Below are 13,916 nucleotides of genomic sequence, written 5' to 3' on the forward strand. Positions count from 1 at the left end.
ATTCAGTTTTCAGGTCATGTAATGCCACGAAACTATATATTACTCATTTACTTTACTAATTATTATTTTAATAAGACTTTAGATACTACAGACTGATAGACACTCCCTGATCTTATTGTTTCTGTTGTAATTTATTTAGCTACCAATGGATGATGCTCAAGTCACATCTAAAATATAAAGCTGTATATATTTGTGTTTTAATTCATTGTGGGTGCTGTATCTAGCAAATCTCACAACATGAACTTTTTTTTTTAGAACGCTCTCCCTCGTCAGTAAAATGTATTGCTGTGTCTTCCGGTAGAGTTGGTGGCGCTACGCTCCGTTGCAGGTGGTTTACAATCCGCCAGTAAACTCGAAGAAGCAGAAGAAGAAGACGAAAAAGTAGCCACTTACTTCCGGATAACTTCCGAGTTGTCATTTTTGAAATACGAAAATTTTAAATTGAATTGTTATTAACAACACGTGTCGGTAAAATCGTTTGAAACATCCAGTCTTGAAAGAAAATAGAAAAGAAAAATGGACACGGACCAGCAGACATTTTGTTTAGCGTATTCCAGCTAGCAAACGAGCTAACTGACCTGCTAGTCTGGTTAATCTGCATGGTTGGTAATGGAGAGGCTAATGTACAAGCTCACAGAGAGGAACGTCCTTTTCACGGCTTCCTTCGTTATCCGACTGGCTTTGGTGTTTTATGGAGACTATCAGGACCGGACCATGGTGGTGAAATACACTGATATTGACTACCATGTGTTCACAGATGCTGCTAGATTCATAACTGAGGTAAGTCTGTGGCTAGCAGCAGTCTGTAAGCTATTCTGAACAGGTTTACTCAGATAATACAGTCTCAAAGAAGGAAAAATATGCTGAAATGTTCTCCTTTGAGTTACTCATTTTAGTTCAGGGGCCACAATCAGCCCAATTTGATCTGAAGTGGACGAGACCAGTAAAATCACAGCATAATAACCTATAAATAATCACAAATAAATTCCCCCCTTTGTTCTAGTGCAAAAAAAATACATTCTGGAAATGTTCACATTTAAGGAATTATCTTTTAACAAAACATTATGAAGAAACATATTTCCTAAGAAAGAAAATTAAATTTCAACAACATTATGCCTCAGTTTATCATTTACACATTAAAACTTACAGATCACAGAGTGTCTACAAAGGAACACAACATTTAGTCACAAGTATCTGGAACTGAACGATATGGTATTTTACTTCATGATCAAAACAACAAAAATGAAACGAAAGAAAAACAAAAAACAACAAAAAGAGACTGATTATTACAAAAACGAGACAAAGCAACAAAAATGATGTGCAAGCAACCCCCTCCCCCCCACACACACAAAACGGCAAAATGAGACAAAAAACAATGAATAAAGCGACACGCAAAATGACAAGAGTGAGACAAAAAAAAGCATAAGCGAGACAAAAAGGAAACAAAATGACAAAAACAAGAAACAAAATGGAAAAAAACATGAGACAAATGACAAAAGTCGGACAAAAATCTACCGTATCAAAAACAACATAAACAAAAAATTTGACACAAAATCACAAAAGGACAATGAACAATCTGGTATTTTACTTTATGATCAAAACAACTTGTCAAGGTCTAGAAGTTATTTGAAATTTACAGTTTTACAAATTTGTAATTTACAGTTAATGTCTTCTCTGTAATTTGTACACTTTCCAAAGTCATCCCACGGGCCGTATTGGACCCTCTGGTGGGACGCTTTTGGCCCGCTGGCTGTATGTTTGATAACGATGTTCTAAGCTTAAGTATAGTTATAAGCTTAAGTCCGGGTCTGTAGGATAAAGTCTGGGTCCAGATCAGTTAGTGGTCTGGGGTGTGGTATGTAGTGGAATCAATAAAGCCTTGATTCTGAGAATTTTGCCTCAAGGAATTTTGGTAACCGAACTACTCGAATAACTCGAGGAATCATTTCAGCTCTGTTAATTACCAGCCTTCTTGATCACTTATAATCGGTATCACACACAGGCTCTGACAAAAACATACTGGTTGACCGCTTATTGTGTCGTCCTTTTTCCACTCATTCATCTCTTCTGTTTGGGAAACAGGGTGAGTCCCCATACAACAGGTCGACCTACCGTTACACTCCTCTTCTGGCCTGGCTTCTCACCCCGAACATCTATCTCAACATGGTGTTTGGCAAGATCCTCTTCATTGTGTGTGATGTCCTGTCAGGCCTGCTCATTTACAGAATCCTCTGCCTGCGAGGCCTAAGCTCTGAGGTTGGTCAGTCTGATTCTCTTTCACCTGCTATTTTTAATCAGAAGAGTCACAGTGGGAGATTTGGAAGTGTCTTGCTCATACAGATGATGAAAAATTGTGTTTTTGTCGGATTTATGTTTAGACCGCCCGACGTTTTTCTTCTCTGTGGCTTCTCAACCCGCTGCCCATGGGAGTATCCAGCCGAGGGAACGCTGAGTCAATCTTGGCTGCCCTGGTTCTGGGGACATTACTCTGTATGGAGGGTAAATTACATAGATATTTTATTTTGTATTTTAATGTACTGTAGACACACAACTTCTGTGCATAATGACTTTTTTCTTCTAGCCCGACATCTCATGTGGGCGGCTGTACTCTACGGCTTGTCAGTTCATATGAAGATTTACCCCGTCACATATGCTCTGCCCATTGCTCTGACGCTACGCACACCGAAGACCACAGCAGAGGAAGACAGAAAAAGTTGGAAGCTGAAGAAGCTCCTTACATTTATTGGAAGTTTCCTCAACCGAGAGCTGCTCCTCTTTGCAAGTGTGGCCGGAGGGGTTTTCTGTGCACTCACAGCGCTCTTCTATTACATGTAAGATGAACACAGAAATACACAGATCGGATTCTATCACCTTTAACTTAAGTGTTAAACCTTTATGTTGATTTCAGTCAATATGATTCACTAATATTCAAATGTGGTCTTTGAAAATGATGCAGTTATTTTTTAGGAAAGAAATGCAAAGTCTTACAATAAAACTAAATACCGTAACTATTTTATTTTGACTTAATATCAGCCTCTTTTCTTTTCTGAACTAATGCAATAAGTTTAAATAAAGCTACAGCTTTAATTAGAGTTGCTAAAATCATATCACTTTTCTCATTTGCGTTCAGCTATGGTTGGCAGTTTCTGCATGAGACCTACTTGTACCATCTGACCAGGAGGGACATCAGACACAATTTCTCCCCGTACTTCTACATGCTCTACCTTACTGCAGGTACTCATTCATCCATTAATGTACCAACCCGGTCTCACGGGGATTCGTGAAACTGTCACGTAAGTTTTAGTTTCGGTTTCGTGCGCACCAACACGATTTCGTCATGTTTTTCGTGCCGCTCACCACGAAATGTTTTTCGCTGTGGTAATCACATCTGAAAGTGGTTTATACCGGCGGATTCATGACGATCTAAGCTGTCCATCGGCGTATACTGCTTGTGTGATCGCGTTTGCGGCCGCCGGACATTCTTGAAATTCCTATGCAAATTGGTAAGTGTACCACCGGCTTATGGTTAGGTTATGGTTAGGGTTATGGTTAGGGTTATGTTTAGGAACGATGTCATGCAAAATATAGCGTTGGATTCGCCACGGTTTTACATTAAAAATATAATACACACATTCTTTTGAAATACGTTCTGAGTGGCACGAAAAGTCCGCCGTTTAAAATACATTGGTGCGCATTTCGTGGTGAGCGGCACGAAAAACATGACGAAATCGTGTTGGTGCACACGAAACCGAAACTAAAACTTACGTGACAGTTTCACGAATCCTCGTGAGATCGGGCTGAATGTACAGACACCCGGTTTGTTCATCTCACAGAGGTACAGAACAAATCCCAGCGTAGTATGTAAGCTTGTGTGCAGATGTGCATTGCCTCTGGTCCAACAGCAATACAATGCTTGTTAAATCAGTTATGTAGTTGGAGGTTGTAGCATGTTGATTGTGAATACGAGGAGTTGATCAAGTTTTCTAGACGTGGTTGGATCCTGTTGTCTCTTGTTCTTGCAGACAGCAGGTGGAGCCAGTCGCTTGGTCTGGCGGCGTTCCTGCCTCAGCTCACCCTGCTGTTGGTAGCATCCTGGGCCTTTCACCGTGACCTGGCCTTCTCCTGTTTCCTCCACACAGCCATCTTTGTCTCCTTCAACAAAGTCTGCACCTCACAGGTACATAAACCACCACCTACAGACTCCATGCAGAGATCAGATGATCCAGTACTAGCGCTGTAGTAGTTGCTGTGCTCTGTTCTCACCTCATTCTCATTGTTTGGACAGTAGCTGGCATTACTTTAATGAGCAGAAAACCACTACATTCACAGTTTTCATTCATTTCTTTAAAATGTTATTTTTTTGTCCCCTTTTGCCTTTTTTATAAAGTGGAGACAGACAGGAAAAGTGGGTGGAAGAGTGGGGGAATGATGTGGCGTAAATGGCCATAAGCTGGATTCAAACCCATGACCTCTGCATTAGGGACTAAAGCCCCAATCTGTTATTTTTGATGCCAGAAGGAACAGACTACCCGTTAACACCCCCGTGCTTTAAAACTTTGAACTTGCCCAATGTAATGCAGATGTTTAGGTGGAACTTATTTAACATTTATGAAACATTTACTAAACATTTAAATAGGAACTGACTCCAAACTAAGTGACTGCATGTCAAAGAAGCTGTTTGAAAACAGCGGGCTAACTTGTCTCCGTTTTATTCCTCAAAATGTGGAGATCATGAGTTGATAAAGTTCAATTTCCAGAAAACTTTTGAATATGGGCACGTGCACACTGATCTGCTCTGAGTCTCTCTACATCATTTCAACATAGAATAACCAGGCTAAAATGGTTTAATATGCTGCTAATACTAGGTTTGTATGTTCATTTTCAATCTGTTTAGTCTTTTAAAGATGAAGGAACACAGTTTTTTTTTCTTTTGCAGCTGGTAGAGAAGTAGGCATGATTTCAGTCGACTAAGATTGACGTTTGACTAATCTGTACATTGTCTTTTAGTCATTTTCAGCTCAAGAGAACACTAAGTCCATCTCGTTGTCCCTCAGTTTATCTGTCAGTCATTTAAATTACTTTCAGGAACTGAGATGTCATGCTTGTTTTGTTAAATATGATCCAATTAAGAGAGAAAGTGTATTTTTGAAGTTTAAAGTTGCACAACTATGAATACTAAGTTCAGACGACAGAATGAAAAATACAAGAATAATTCCCATGTTTTTTTCTTTTTTCCCATTTTTACTCTTTGACTTTCATATCAGAGGGTCGGTTATATAATATTATAATTTGTTCACTGCCTGTCCTAAAGACTTCATAGCATCATTTGTGAAAAAGCAAGGTCTTTATTAAGGGCCTCCTCAACTCTGACAACTCGTTTGTGCATTTCAACTGATATTCAGGCCATTACAGTTTCACATGCTTTCTCCTTTAGCTCGTACATTTTATATCAGATTTATCAATCTTGCTTGTTCTCTTTTCGCAGTACTTCCTGTGGTACCTGTGCTTACTTCCTCTGGTCATCCCACACCTGAGTCTGTCAGTAAAGCAGGGCTTAGGACTGCTGCTCCTCTGGTTTGCTGGACAGGTAACTCACTTTAGCACATTTATAATTACAATTACATATGTGTTCAGGTATTCACGGTGCAAAATTATTGCACACTACTGTTCAAAAATTTGGAGTCACTTACAAATGTCCTTATCTTTGAACAAGAAGCTGTTTTCTTTAAGTGAAGATCACATTAAATGAATCAGAAATCCAGTCTAGACATTGTTAATGTGGTAAATGACTGTTCTTGCCGGAAACAGCTGATTTTAATGGAATATCTCCATAGAGTTACAAAGGAACATTTTATTTATTTGTTTGAATATTTTTATTTTGGACATGTGAGGAAAAAAAGACATGAAAACAAATCTAAATATTACAAACAAAATTAAACAAAACAGAGCAAAAAATCATAACCCAACATACCCAAAAAGAAGTAGGATGAAGCTTATTTCCTCCTACCCCTTCCACGTCTCAGTACCCCACTCTCATAGTTATGTACATAATCACAAACAAAATTTTAAAAATTGATATAAATAAACATCAGCCCGTGTCAAAGCCCCTCTTCCTCCCTGTACGTCGTGAAAACCACATTTTTTTCCTGCTTTTTAAACTGGCTTGTGCTTGGGCATAGCCTCACTCCACATATATAGAGAAAAAACGACTTTAGTGTCGTGTGAAATCTACCTGGTTTTAATTTTAAATCGCCCGTGTTCATAAACAAGATCTGAATATTTACAGGAAGTTGGTTGTTTGTTGCTTCGTGCATTATCTGTGCTGTTTGAAAATGAACCAGGTCAGTGAATTGTAGTATTTTAAGAAAAGTGAATTTGTGTGATCTCTTTAACCATCCCCCCCCCCCCCCCCCAATTATTATTTATTGGTTTTCAACTTTTAGAATGAAAGGTGAACAAAACAAGACAAATTATAATAGAAATAAAGAACATAGATCAAAAAACACCCATACATATCTGGGAGACCTGCACCAAATGGCACATTCATAGAGCACCCTCCTTAATTATTGGCACCCCTGGTTAAGATGTGTTTTATATATATATATATATATATATATATATATATATATATATGTATATGTATATGTATATGTGTGTGTGTGTGTGTACACATATATAACCAAGTAACATGTACGTAACAGTAACAGCAATAAAAAATAAAACAATAATAGTTTGAATGCGGGCTGCACACTGGAGTAGTGGTTATCACTTTCGCCTTGCAGCAAGAAGATCCCTGGTTCAAATCCCAGCCTGAACCTGGGATCTTTCTGCATGGAGTTTGCGTGTTCTCCCTGTGCATGTGTGGGTTTTCTCCGGGCGCTCCGGCTTCCTCCCACAGTCCAAAAATATGCTGAGGTTAATTGATCACTCTAAATTGCCCGTAGGTGTGAATGTGAGTGTGATTGTTTGTCTGTATATGTAGCCCTGTGACAGACTGGTGACCTGTCCAGGGTGTCCCCTGCCTTCGCCCGAGTCAGCTGGGATAGGCTCCAGCACCCCGCGTGACCCTAGTGAGGATAAAGCGGTGTATAGAGAATGGATGGATAGTTTGAATGCCATGTTCCTGTTTTCCAGATACTATAACGTTAATATATGCACAATCTTTGGGATATGTTTCCAGGATACAAAATTTGGCACCAAAAGGAATCTTGATGTTAAATACTTCAGACATACAATTGATGATGATAACCAGTTTTAAGAATTATCCTTCTTGCTCTTTTTTGTTGTATAATTCTGACAGTAAGTTAAACTTGCACCTGTTGCATGCACACGAGGCCGCTGTGCCCTCTTCATATCACAGAGACAATAGTTTTGGAGCTTTTTGATTCCTCGTCTCGTCTACTCTTCACTTACAGGGCATCTGGTTGGGCCCAGCCTACTTCTTGGAGTTTGAGGGCTACAACAGCTTCTTGTTGATCTGGCTCGCTGGATTGCTCTTCTTGGTCATCAACTGCTTCATCTTGATTCAGATCATCACCCACTACAAGCAAACTCCACAGAGACTGAAGGCGGAATGACACTAGTGCGGAAGAGTTTCCCACTTCAGCATGAAGATTTAAAGGATGTTAAAAGTCCTGCAACATGGATGCATGCACAAAAAAAAGTCTTCCCACTTTTTATTGACTTCCTCCAGCGATCTAAGTCATTTGGGCACAGAACAGTCATACAGGGCCGTTTTGTGAACAACAAAGCCTCAGTTGGATTTTCAGTTATTCTGAGTTAAACCCGTGGATTAAATGCTCGCTGTTGTGGGTCAAAACACTTAAATCCACCGTGAGTCACATTGGGCAGAAAACTACTAGTGCAATGCTTTCTCAAGATTGAAACTTTCCTATGACGAAGCAGAGGTTTTCAGTTCCCTGTCGAGGGTGAAATACCTGCTGGAAATCAGAGATCACAGCCTCAGCAAACAGTTCTGGGCCAAAGTGTTGAACACACCCTTTGGGGGTTTTTAGTTGGCATTTTCCCTTCGTATTTATGGGAAGCACTTTCTCTCTCCGGAGGGACAAGTAATCCAGTTGTGTGCTGCTAAAAATCATGCAGTCCTCAGTCTGAGTGTCTCACTTTCATGCTGGCATTAAAGTGGGCACTCCTTCTGAGCCTTTAAAGCAGGGATTACGATGCAGCATGCAGATTTTACATTGCAGAGTCGAGGGAAATCTAAACTCAATCATGTCATTTTTACGAGCTCACCAGTAGAAGTGAAGGCTGGCCCCCACCTTAGTCTAATAGGTTGGAAGTATTTCCTTCATTTGTGGGAAAATGCTTCAAGTATCATGCTGTTTGCTTTGCTAGATTTAGTAGTGAAGCCAGTTAAATTCAGCTCTCGGTAATGTATGACGGTTTGTGTTGTGACTCAGTCAACTGCCGAATGTTTGCACACAGAAATGTTTATATAAGTAGTGGACTTTCTGTTGTTGCTTACAAGCCAAAAAGTAACGTATCATCGTCTGTGTTACACATGCAAATATTCAAGGAATGGTCCAAATTCTAGTGTTAAGAGCAAAGAAAAAAAATGTTGGCAGTCGGAGAGGAATGCTTGTGGGTAACTGACATGTTTTACACAACTTGAGTTTGGATTTAGAGGTTTTATGTTGTTATATCTCAGCAACTTACCAACACTCTCGGCTTCAGTGATGAATAAAATGCAAGAAGAATATTAAAGCTTCCGTTAAATATATATTTGACAGTTTTTAATGAACTTTGTACACACCAGCATCTTATTTACGGTCTCCATCGAGTAAAAATCTGAATGTTTTTAAACATGTTTCTCACTACGATCACCGATTCGACAAATAAGTTAACAATCACGAGATCAGAGGCTCTTCTTCGGCTGCAGTGTGCGTCTGTGACCAGCAGGCAGAAGCATTTGCCAGCAGAAGAGACGGTTACAGCATCTATCCTCGTCTAACCCTCACAGATTAATCAGTCAACTGGAGCATGAACACAAGCCAAAACAAACTGTGCTGGCAGTGGCTTCCTAATCTCACTGTACTCTTTGCCCTAATCTCACATGGAAATTATTAGAGCATTCACTTTGGTCCTTTAGGATCTGAGCATGTTTGCAGGTTCTGCCCCATGGGATTGGTAGTGAAGTACTGTACATGCGTGTGCTCATGTTTGATGTCGGGGTTGAGTTAGTGGCCCTCCTTGGACGTTTGTCTAAATCGCTTTGTGTTTCTGTGGTGGGGAAATGGCTTGCTTGTGCGTTGCATATGTGCATGCATGTGTGTGTGACTCACGGTCAGCTGTGGCCTGCATCTCTACTTCATGAATCACCAGGTTGAACTCAGTGACCTTTCAACTGGCTAGCTGCCCGCGGGCACATGCATAACCATTTTATCTCAACACGGCGTCCCAGCCGATACCGCCACATTCAGAGCGAAAAATAGCTGCAAATGTTGTTGCATCGTTGTTGTTTTTTTTAGACCCACCACTCCAAACAAACCAGGAGTTCATGCACCCCAAGCAGAGGCACTCAAGAGGTTGCCAGGGATTTCTTGGAAAGAACTACCCTCTAATTAGGCCAAATGTAAATTACAATATCAGGGTTTTTTTTTTTTTTTTTTTTTAGAAATCCTAATTGAGGCCAAAAAATGATTCACAAGTTTACAAGTCTAAATAATTGGTTGAAAGTAATAAACAGTTCAACTAATGAATGCATAATGGATCAAATTTATGTAAAATGTTTAACCCATAAGAATCCAGACCCATTTTTCTTTAAAGGACTTAATGAATTATGGTCAGACATGAAACTTTACAGGAGGAGACTGGGGCACTCAAAGTGCTTGTTAAACTGGTGTCATTGTGGGTTCTTATGGGTTAAAACAGACAAAAGAAACAGAAGAAACAAAAATAAACATATGCAATAGTTACCTACAGACAGCCAAATGGATCAAACATGAAAGTATGTCCAGAGGATTGACCTGACTCAGCAGCACTTAATTCAATATTCAAAACCTTTATTCATCACAAATATTTAGGTTCTGATGATATTCAGTCCCATCCAATACTAATTTCCTAAATGAAGCACATTTCAAGTACATTAGTTATTAAAATCAATCAAATGTGTATGTTTGACAACTGAACTGCTCTGCCATGTACAGGGTGGCACAAAAAATCGGGAACTTTTTAACAATCCAATAAAACCAAGAGTGATGGAAGAAAAATAATTTATTCATAGTAATAGAAACCTTAAAACATGCCATTTAAGAAACAATGGTGGAATTTTCATTTTTTAAAAATGACTTCCTGTAGATGGCGTCCTCGTGTACGAATGTATTCTTGAAATCTGCTGTTGAGATTCCTCATTGCCCGCTGCAGCATCTCAGCTGGGATACTGTGAATTTCATCCTGAATTCTCTGTTTTAACTCATCCAGAGTTCTTGGTCGAGTCGTGTACACTTTACTCCTGAGATAGCCCCAGGTAGAGTTCAAGAATGCATTCGTACAGGAGGACGCCATCTACAGGAAGTCATTTTTAAAATATGAAAATTCCACCATTGTTTCTTAAATGGCATGTTTTAAGGTTTCAATTACTATGAATAAAGTATTTTCTTCCATCACTCTTGGTTTTATTGGATTGTTAAAAAGTTCCCGTTTTTTTGTGTCACCCTGCATTAAGAAAAAAAAAAGGCTTTTTCTTCCTTTATTTTTTTGGCTTTATTAGACAGGATAGGAGAGAGTCAGACAGGAAAGTAGAGAGAAGTATGGAGGACAGACCTGCAGCAAAGGGCTGTGAGCTGGAATCAAACCCATGCTGCAGCCCCTGTTTATGTGTAGCCCACTCAGCCAGCTGAGCCATTCAGATGCTCCTGTTCAGGCTTTTTCTTGATGTTTTGTTGGCGGTGATGAACCTTGTTGTAAAGCTCTGTTAGGAAACTGTCAAATGTAATGTCTTCCTGAGATGGTAGGTGGTTGTGTAACTCCACAAGCTGCAAAAGACAACAAAAACCTTTATCCTGTATGTGCACCTGTAGTCCCTGCTTGTGCCTTTGAGGCAGACATTCTAAGTAGCGACGACAGGAAGTTCTGTGTTGTCAAGCAAAGAGTTTTGTGGGGTTTGCCTCGTAACGGGCCACCATGACAAAGACTTCTGTAGCAGTTAATGACCAGAACTAACGTTTAATCCTCCTGTTGTCCTCATTTACGGGCACCAAAAAAATATTGTTTCCTTGTCTGAAAAAAAGTCAGCAAAAAAAAAAATAAATCCCCAAATGTCTCAAATATGCAAAACCTTCAGGAAGAAAACTCCAATAATTCCTTAAAAGTTTCCCTTAAAGGTTTTATTTTTTTTTTAAAAATCCCCAAAGTTTGGCAAGAGAATTCTTCTAAATATTTTCAAAAATGAGTAAAAATCTTCCAAAAAATCCTAAAAATATCTAAAGTGATTCCATATGAATCAGTAAAACTTCTAATATTTTCTTTACGAACATTCAGAAAAAAATCAACCAAAATACAGCAAAGTTTTTGAACATTTCTTTTTTTCTTTTCCACCAGAAAATGTTCAAAGATTTCCCAAAAATGTTAAAAATGTGGACATCAGAAGTTTCACTGTGAAATTTTTTTTTCTCCATATTTTCAAACTTTAAAACGGGTCATTTTTGACCCGCAGAACGACACGAGGGTTAAGACCAGATGGGATGAAGATGGACAGTGTTTCTGCATTCCAGTGGCAACCTAGGCATCCCCTATCATTTACATTAGCTGAAGCAGCACTATCAGCACAGACTAAAGGTCATTGTGTTTGAATTGTGTTATCAGATGATTAAATATTGATCGATGAGCAGCTGATTATTGGATGAGAAAATCACTCAAAATCTGCATGCAGAGCTTCCTTCTTTAAATTGTGCTCTCCCTTTGTGACACTTCAAAGTTTATTTCTATAGCTCTTTACAACAGCCCAAAGGGTGACCAAAGTGCTTCACAGTGAAAAAAAGAAGCAAACACAGTAACTTAAAACAGAGACGGCAGTAAAATGTGCTTCTAAAAGAAATAAAAATAATAAAATGTCACCATGCCGCTGGGTATTAAAAGCCATTTAAAACAGAAAGGTGTTGAGCTTTGATTTAAAAAGACTCTGGTCAGTGATGGTGTATATGGGGGGAAGCTACAGAGAACATTCCAGTGTTTATATTTTGACCGCGGTACATCTGTGTGACAGCAGATGTAAACAAAGGATCAAGCTTAAGTTCATAACGACACTGATCAGTTAAGAATGCCTTGATCGACCCCAATCCAGACCTTTGATATCAGATTGGGACGCCTCTTTTTACCATTTTTTACCAACACCTGAAGCATTAGATTAAAAAAAGAATGATGGCCACATTAAACAGTTTCTGCAGAGCATTAAAAGTCATTGAGTTGATTTAGCGCAAATTAAGGCCTTGAATGGCGTTAAAAATCATTGAATTTGATTGTTAGTGGCATTAAAAATTCTTTCTGCAGTTTTTAAGAAAATATTTGACAATAATAATATATAATTATAGACAGATGCACATATCTGACTATTCGTCAGATATGTGCATTTGCGTAAACATGCTGAGGTGTTGCGATAATAGTTCCGGCCGGTCAGGTACATTTGCCAAAAACTGCATGTTTGGAAAATGGCCGGCAGTCTGGAACAGGTGGAGGAGAGCTGGGAAATGGGGAAATGCAAATTCCAGCAAAAATGGCAAGAAAACTGTGAATTCAGAGAGTGACTGCAGCCCATGGGTGGTCAGGGTGGTTTCTGGATTCAGAAATAGTGAAATGTCGGCACAGTTTTCATATAAAAATCATCTTTTACCAAAAGCCATCCCGTGTAACTTGTGTTCATGGTCGTGGCATTAAAACTTTTACAGTATAACACTAAAATGACATTAAAAAGCATTAAATTTGCTGCCAAGGATAATTTCCTGCAGAAACCCTGTTAAAGCAGTTAAGTGTTTAAGATAACCCAGTTGACAATCAGCTCAGTTTAACACCTTTGGAACCTGAGGGTTTCAGTGAAGTTGTTCTTGACTGGGAAGTGATGCCATAAGTCTAGAAAGTGTGTAAACCACGCTTCCAAAGAAAGAAGGCAAGGTGCTGGTTATTGTTCATTAGCTAATAGAGCTCAGGAAGCCAGAAGAGGGAAGGCTGTGGGGGTTGTGGGCGGGGGACATTGCGTGATTGTCTTCCATATGCTTAGTAGAGTATGTGTATATGTGCATGATAATGTGCACGCACATGTGCATGTACATGCGTGTTTGTGACTTGCCCTCAAGGATTCTCCTCATTGTCACTGGGGGATATAGGAGGAGACGTGTCTGTGTGTGTGTCGGTGCATCTGCCTATATGACTACAGTGTATTAGTGTGTGTGAGAAAGCCAGAGAGTGGGTGTGACCAATTAGGGCAAAGAGTGGGGTATGAACGGTCACGCAACCTTGCATAGTATAGGATTATAGGTCTTGGTCGACACACACACACACACACACACACACACACACACACACACACACACACACACACACACACACGTTTGTTTTTCTATACCGGTGGGGACTTACCATTGACTCCCATTCATATCTAACTCCTAACCCTTACCCTAACCCTAACCTTAACCATCACCAAATCAATGCCTAACCCTAAACAAACGTTTTTGCACTTTTACATTTTTTATTAACAACAATATGGCCAAGAAAACGGTGTTGCCACCCGTGGGGACCTAATTTTAGGTCCCCACCGTAAGACAAGTCCCCACCTTTATAGCAAATAGTCAGGTCAAAGTCCCCACCGGAATAGCAGAAACAAGTACACACACACACACACACACACACACACACACACACACACACACACACACACACACACACACACACACACACACACAGTG

The 13,916-nt window shown here is 39.6% G+C and overlaps 1 protein-coding gene across 2 annotated transcripts; it reads left to right on the forward strand.

Annotated features, from left to right (window-relative positions):
• The first annotated feature begins 357 nt into the window (after positions 1-357).
• On the forward strand, positions 358-8,740 carry pigm (phosphatidylinositol glycan anchor biosynthesis, class M). 2 transcript variants are annotated; one of them, XM_051940569.1, is made up of 9 exons: positions 358-464; positions 508-780; positions 2,083-2,256; positions 2,379-2,499; positions 2,582-2,831; positions 3,131-3,234; positions 4,023-4,177; positions 5,486-5,587; positions 7,416-8,740. In XM_051940569.1, exons 2-9 carry the CDS (start codon positions 610-612, stop codon positions 7,575-7,577), a joined length of 1,239 nt encoding a protein of 412 aa, XP_051796529.1. In that variant the 5' UTR covers positions 358-464; positions 508-609; the 3' UTR covers positions 7,578-8,740. The 2 variants fall into 2 exon arrangements, with proteins under 2 accessions (XP_051796529.1, XP_022055963.1); XM_022200271.2 differs by having other exon boundaries at positions 358-780.
• The last annotated feature ends 5,176 nt before the right edge of the window (positions 8,741-13,916 follow it).

This window comes from Acanthochromis polyacanthus, chromosome 20 (genome assembly GCF_021347895.1).
Source record: "Acanthochromis polyacanthus isolate Apoly-LR-REF ecotype Palm Island chromosome 20, KAUST_Apoly_ChrSc, whole genome shotgun sequence".
NCBI lineage: Eukaryota > Metazoa > Chordata > Actinopteri > Pomacentridae > Acanthochromis > Acanthochromis polyacanthus.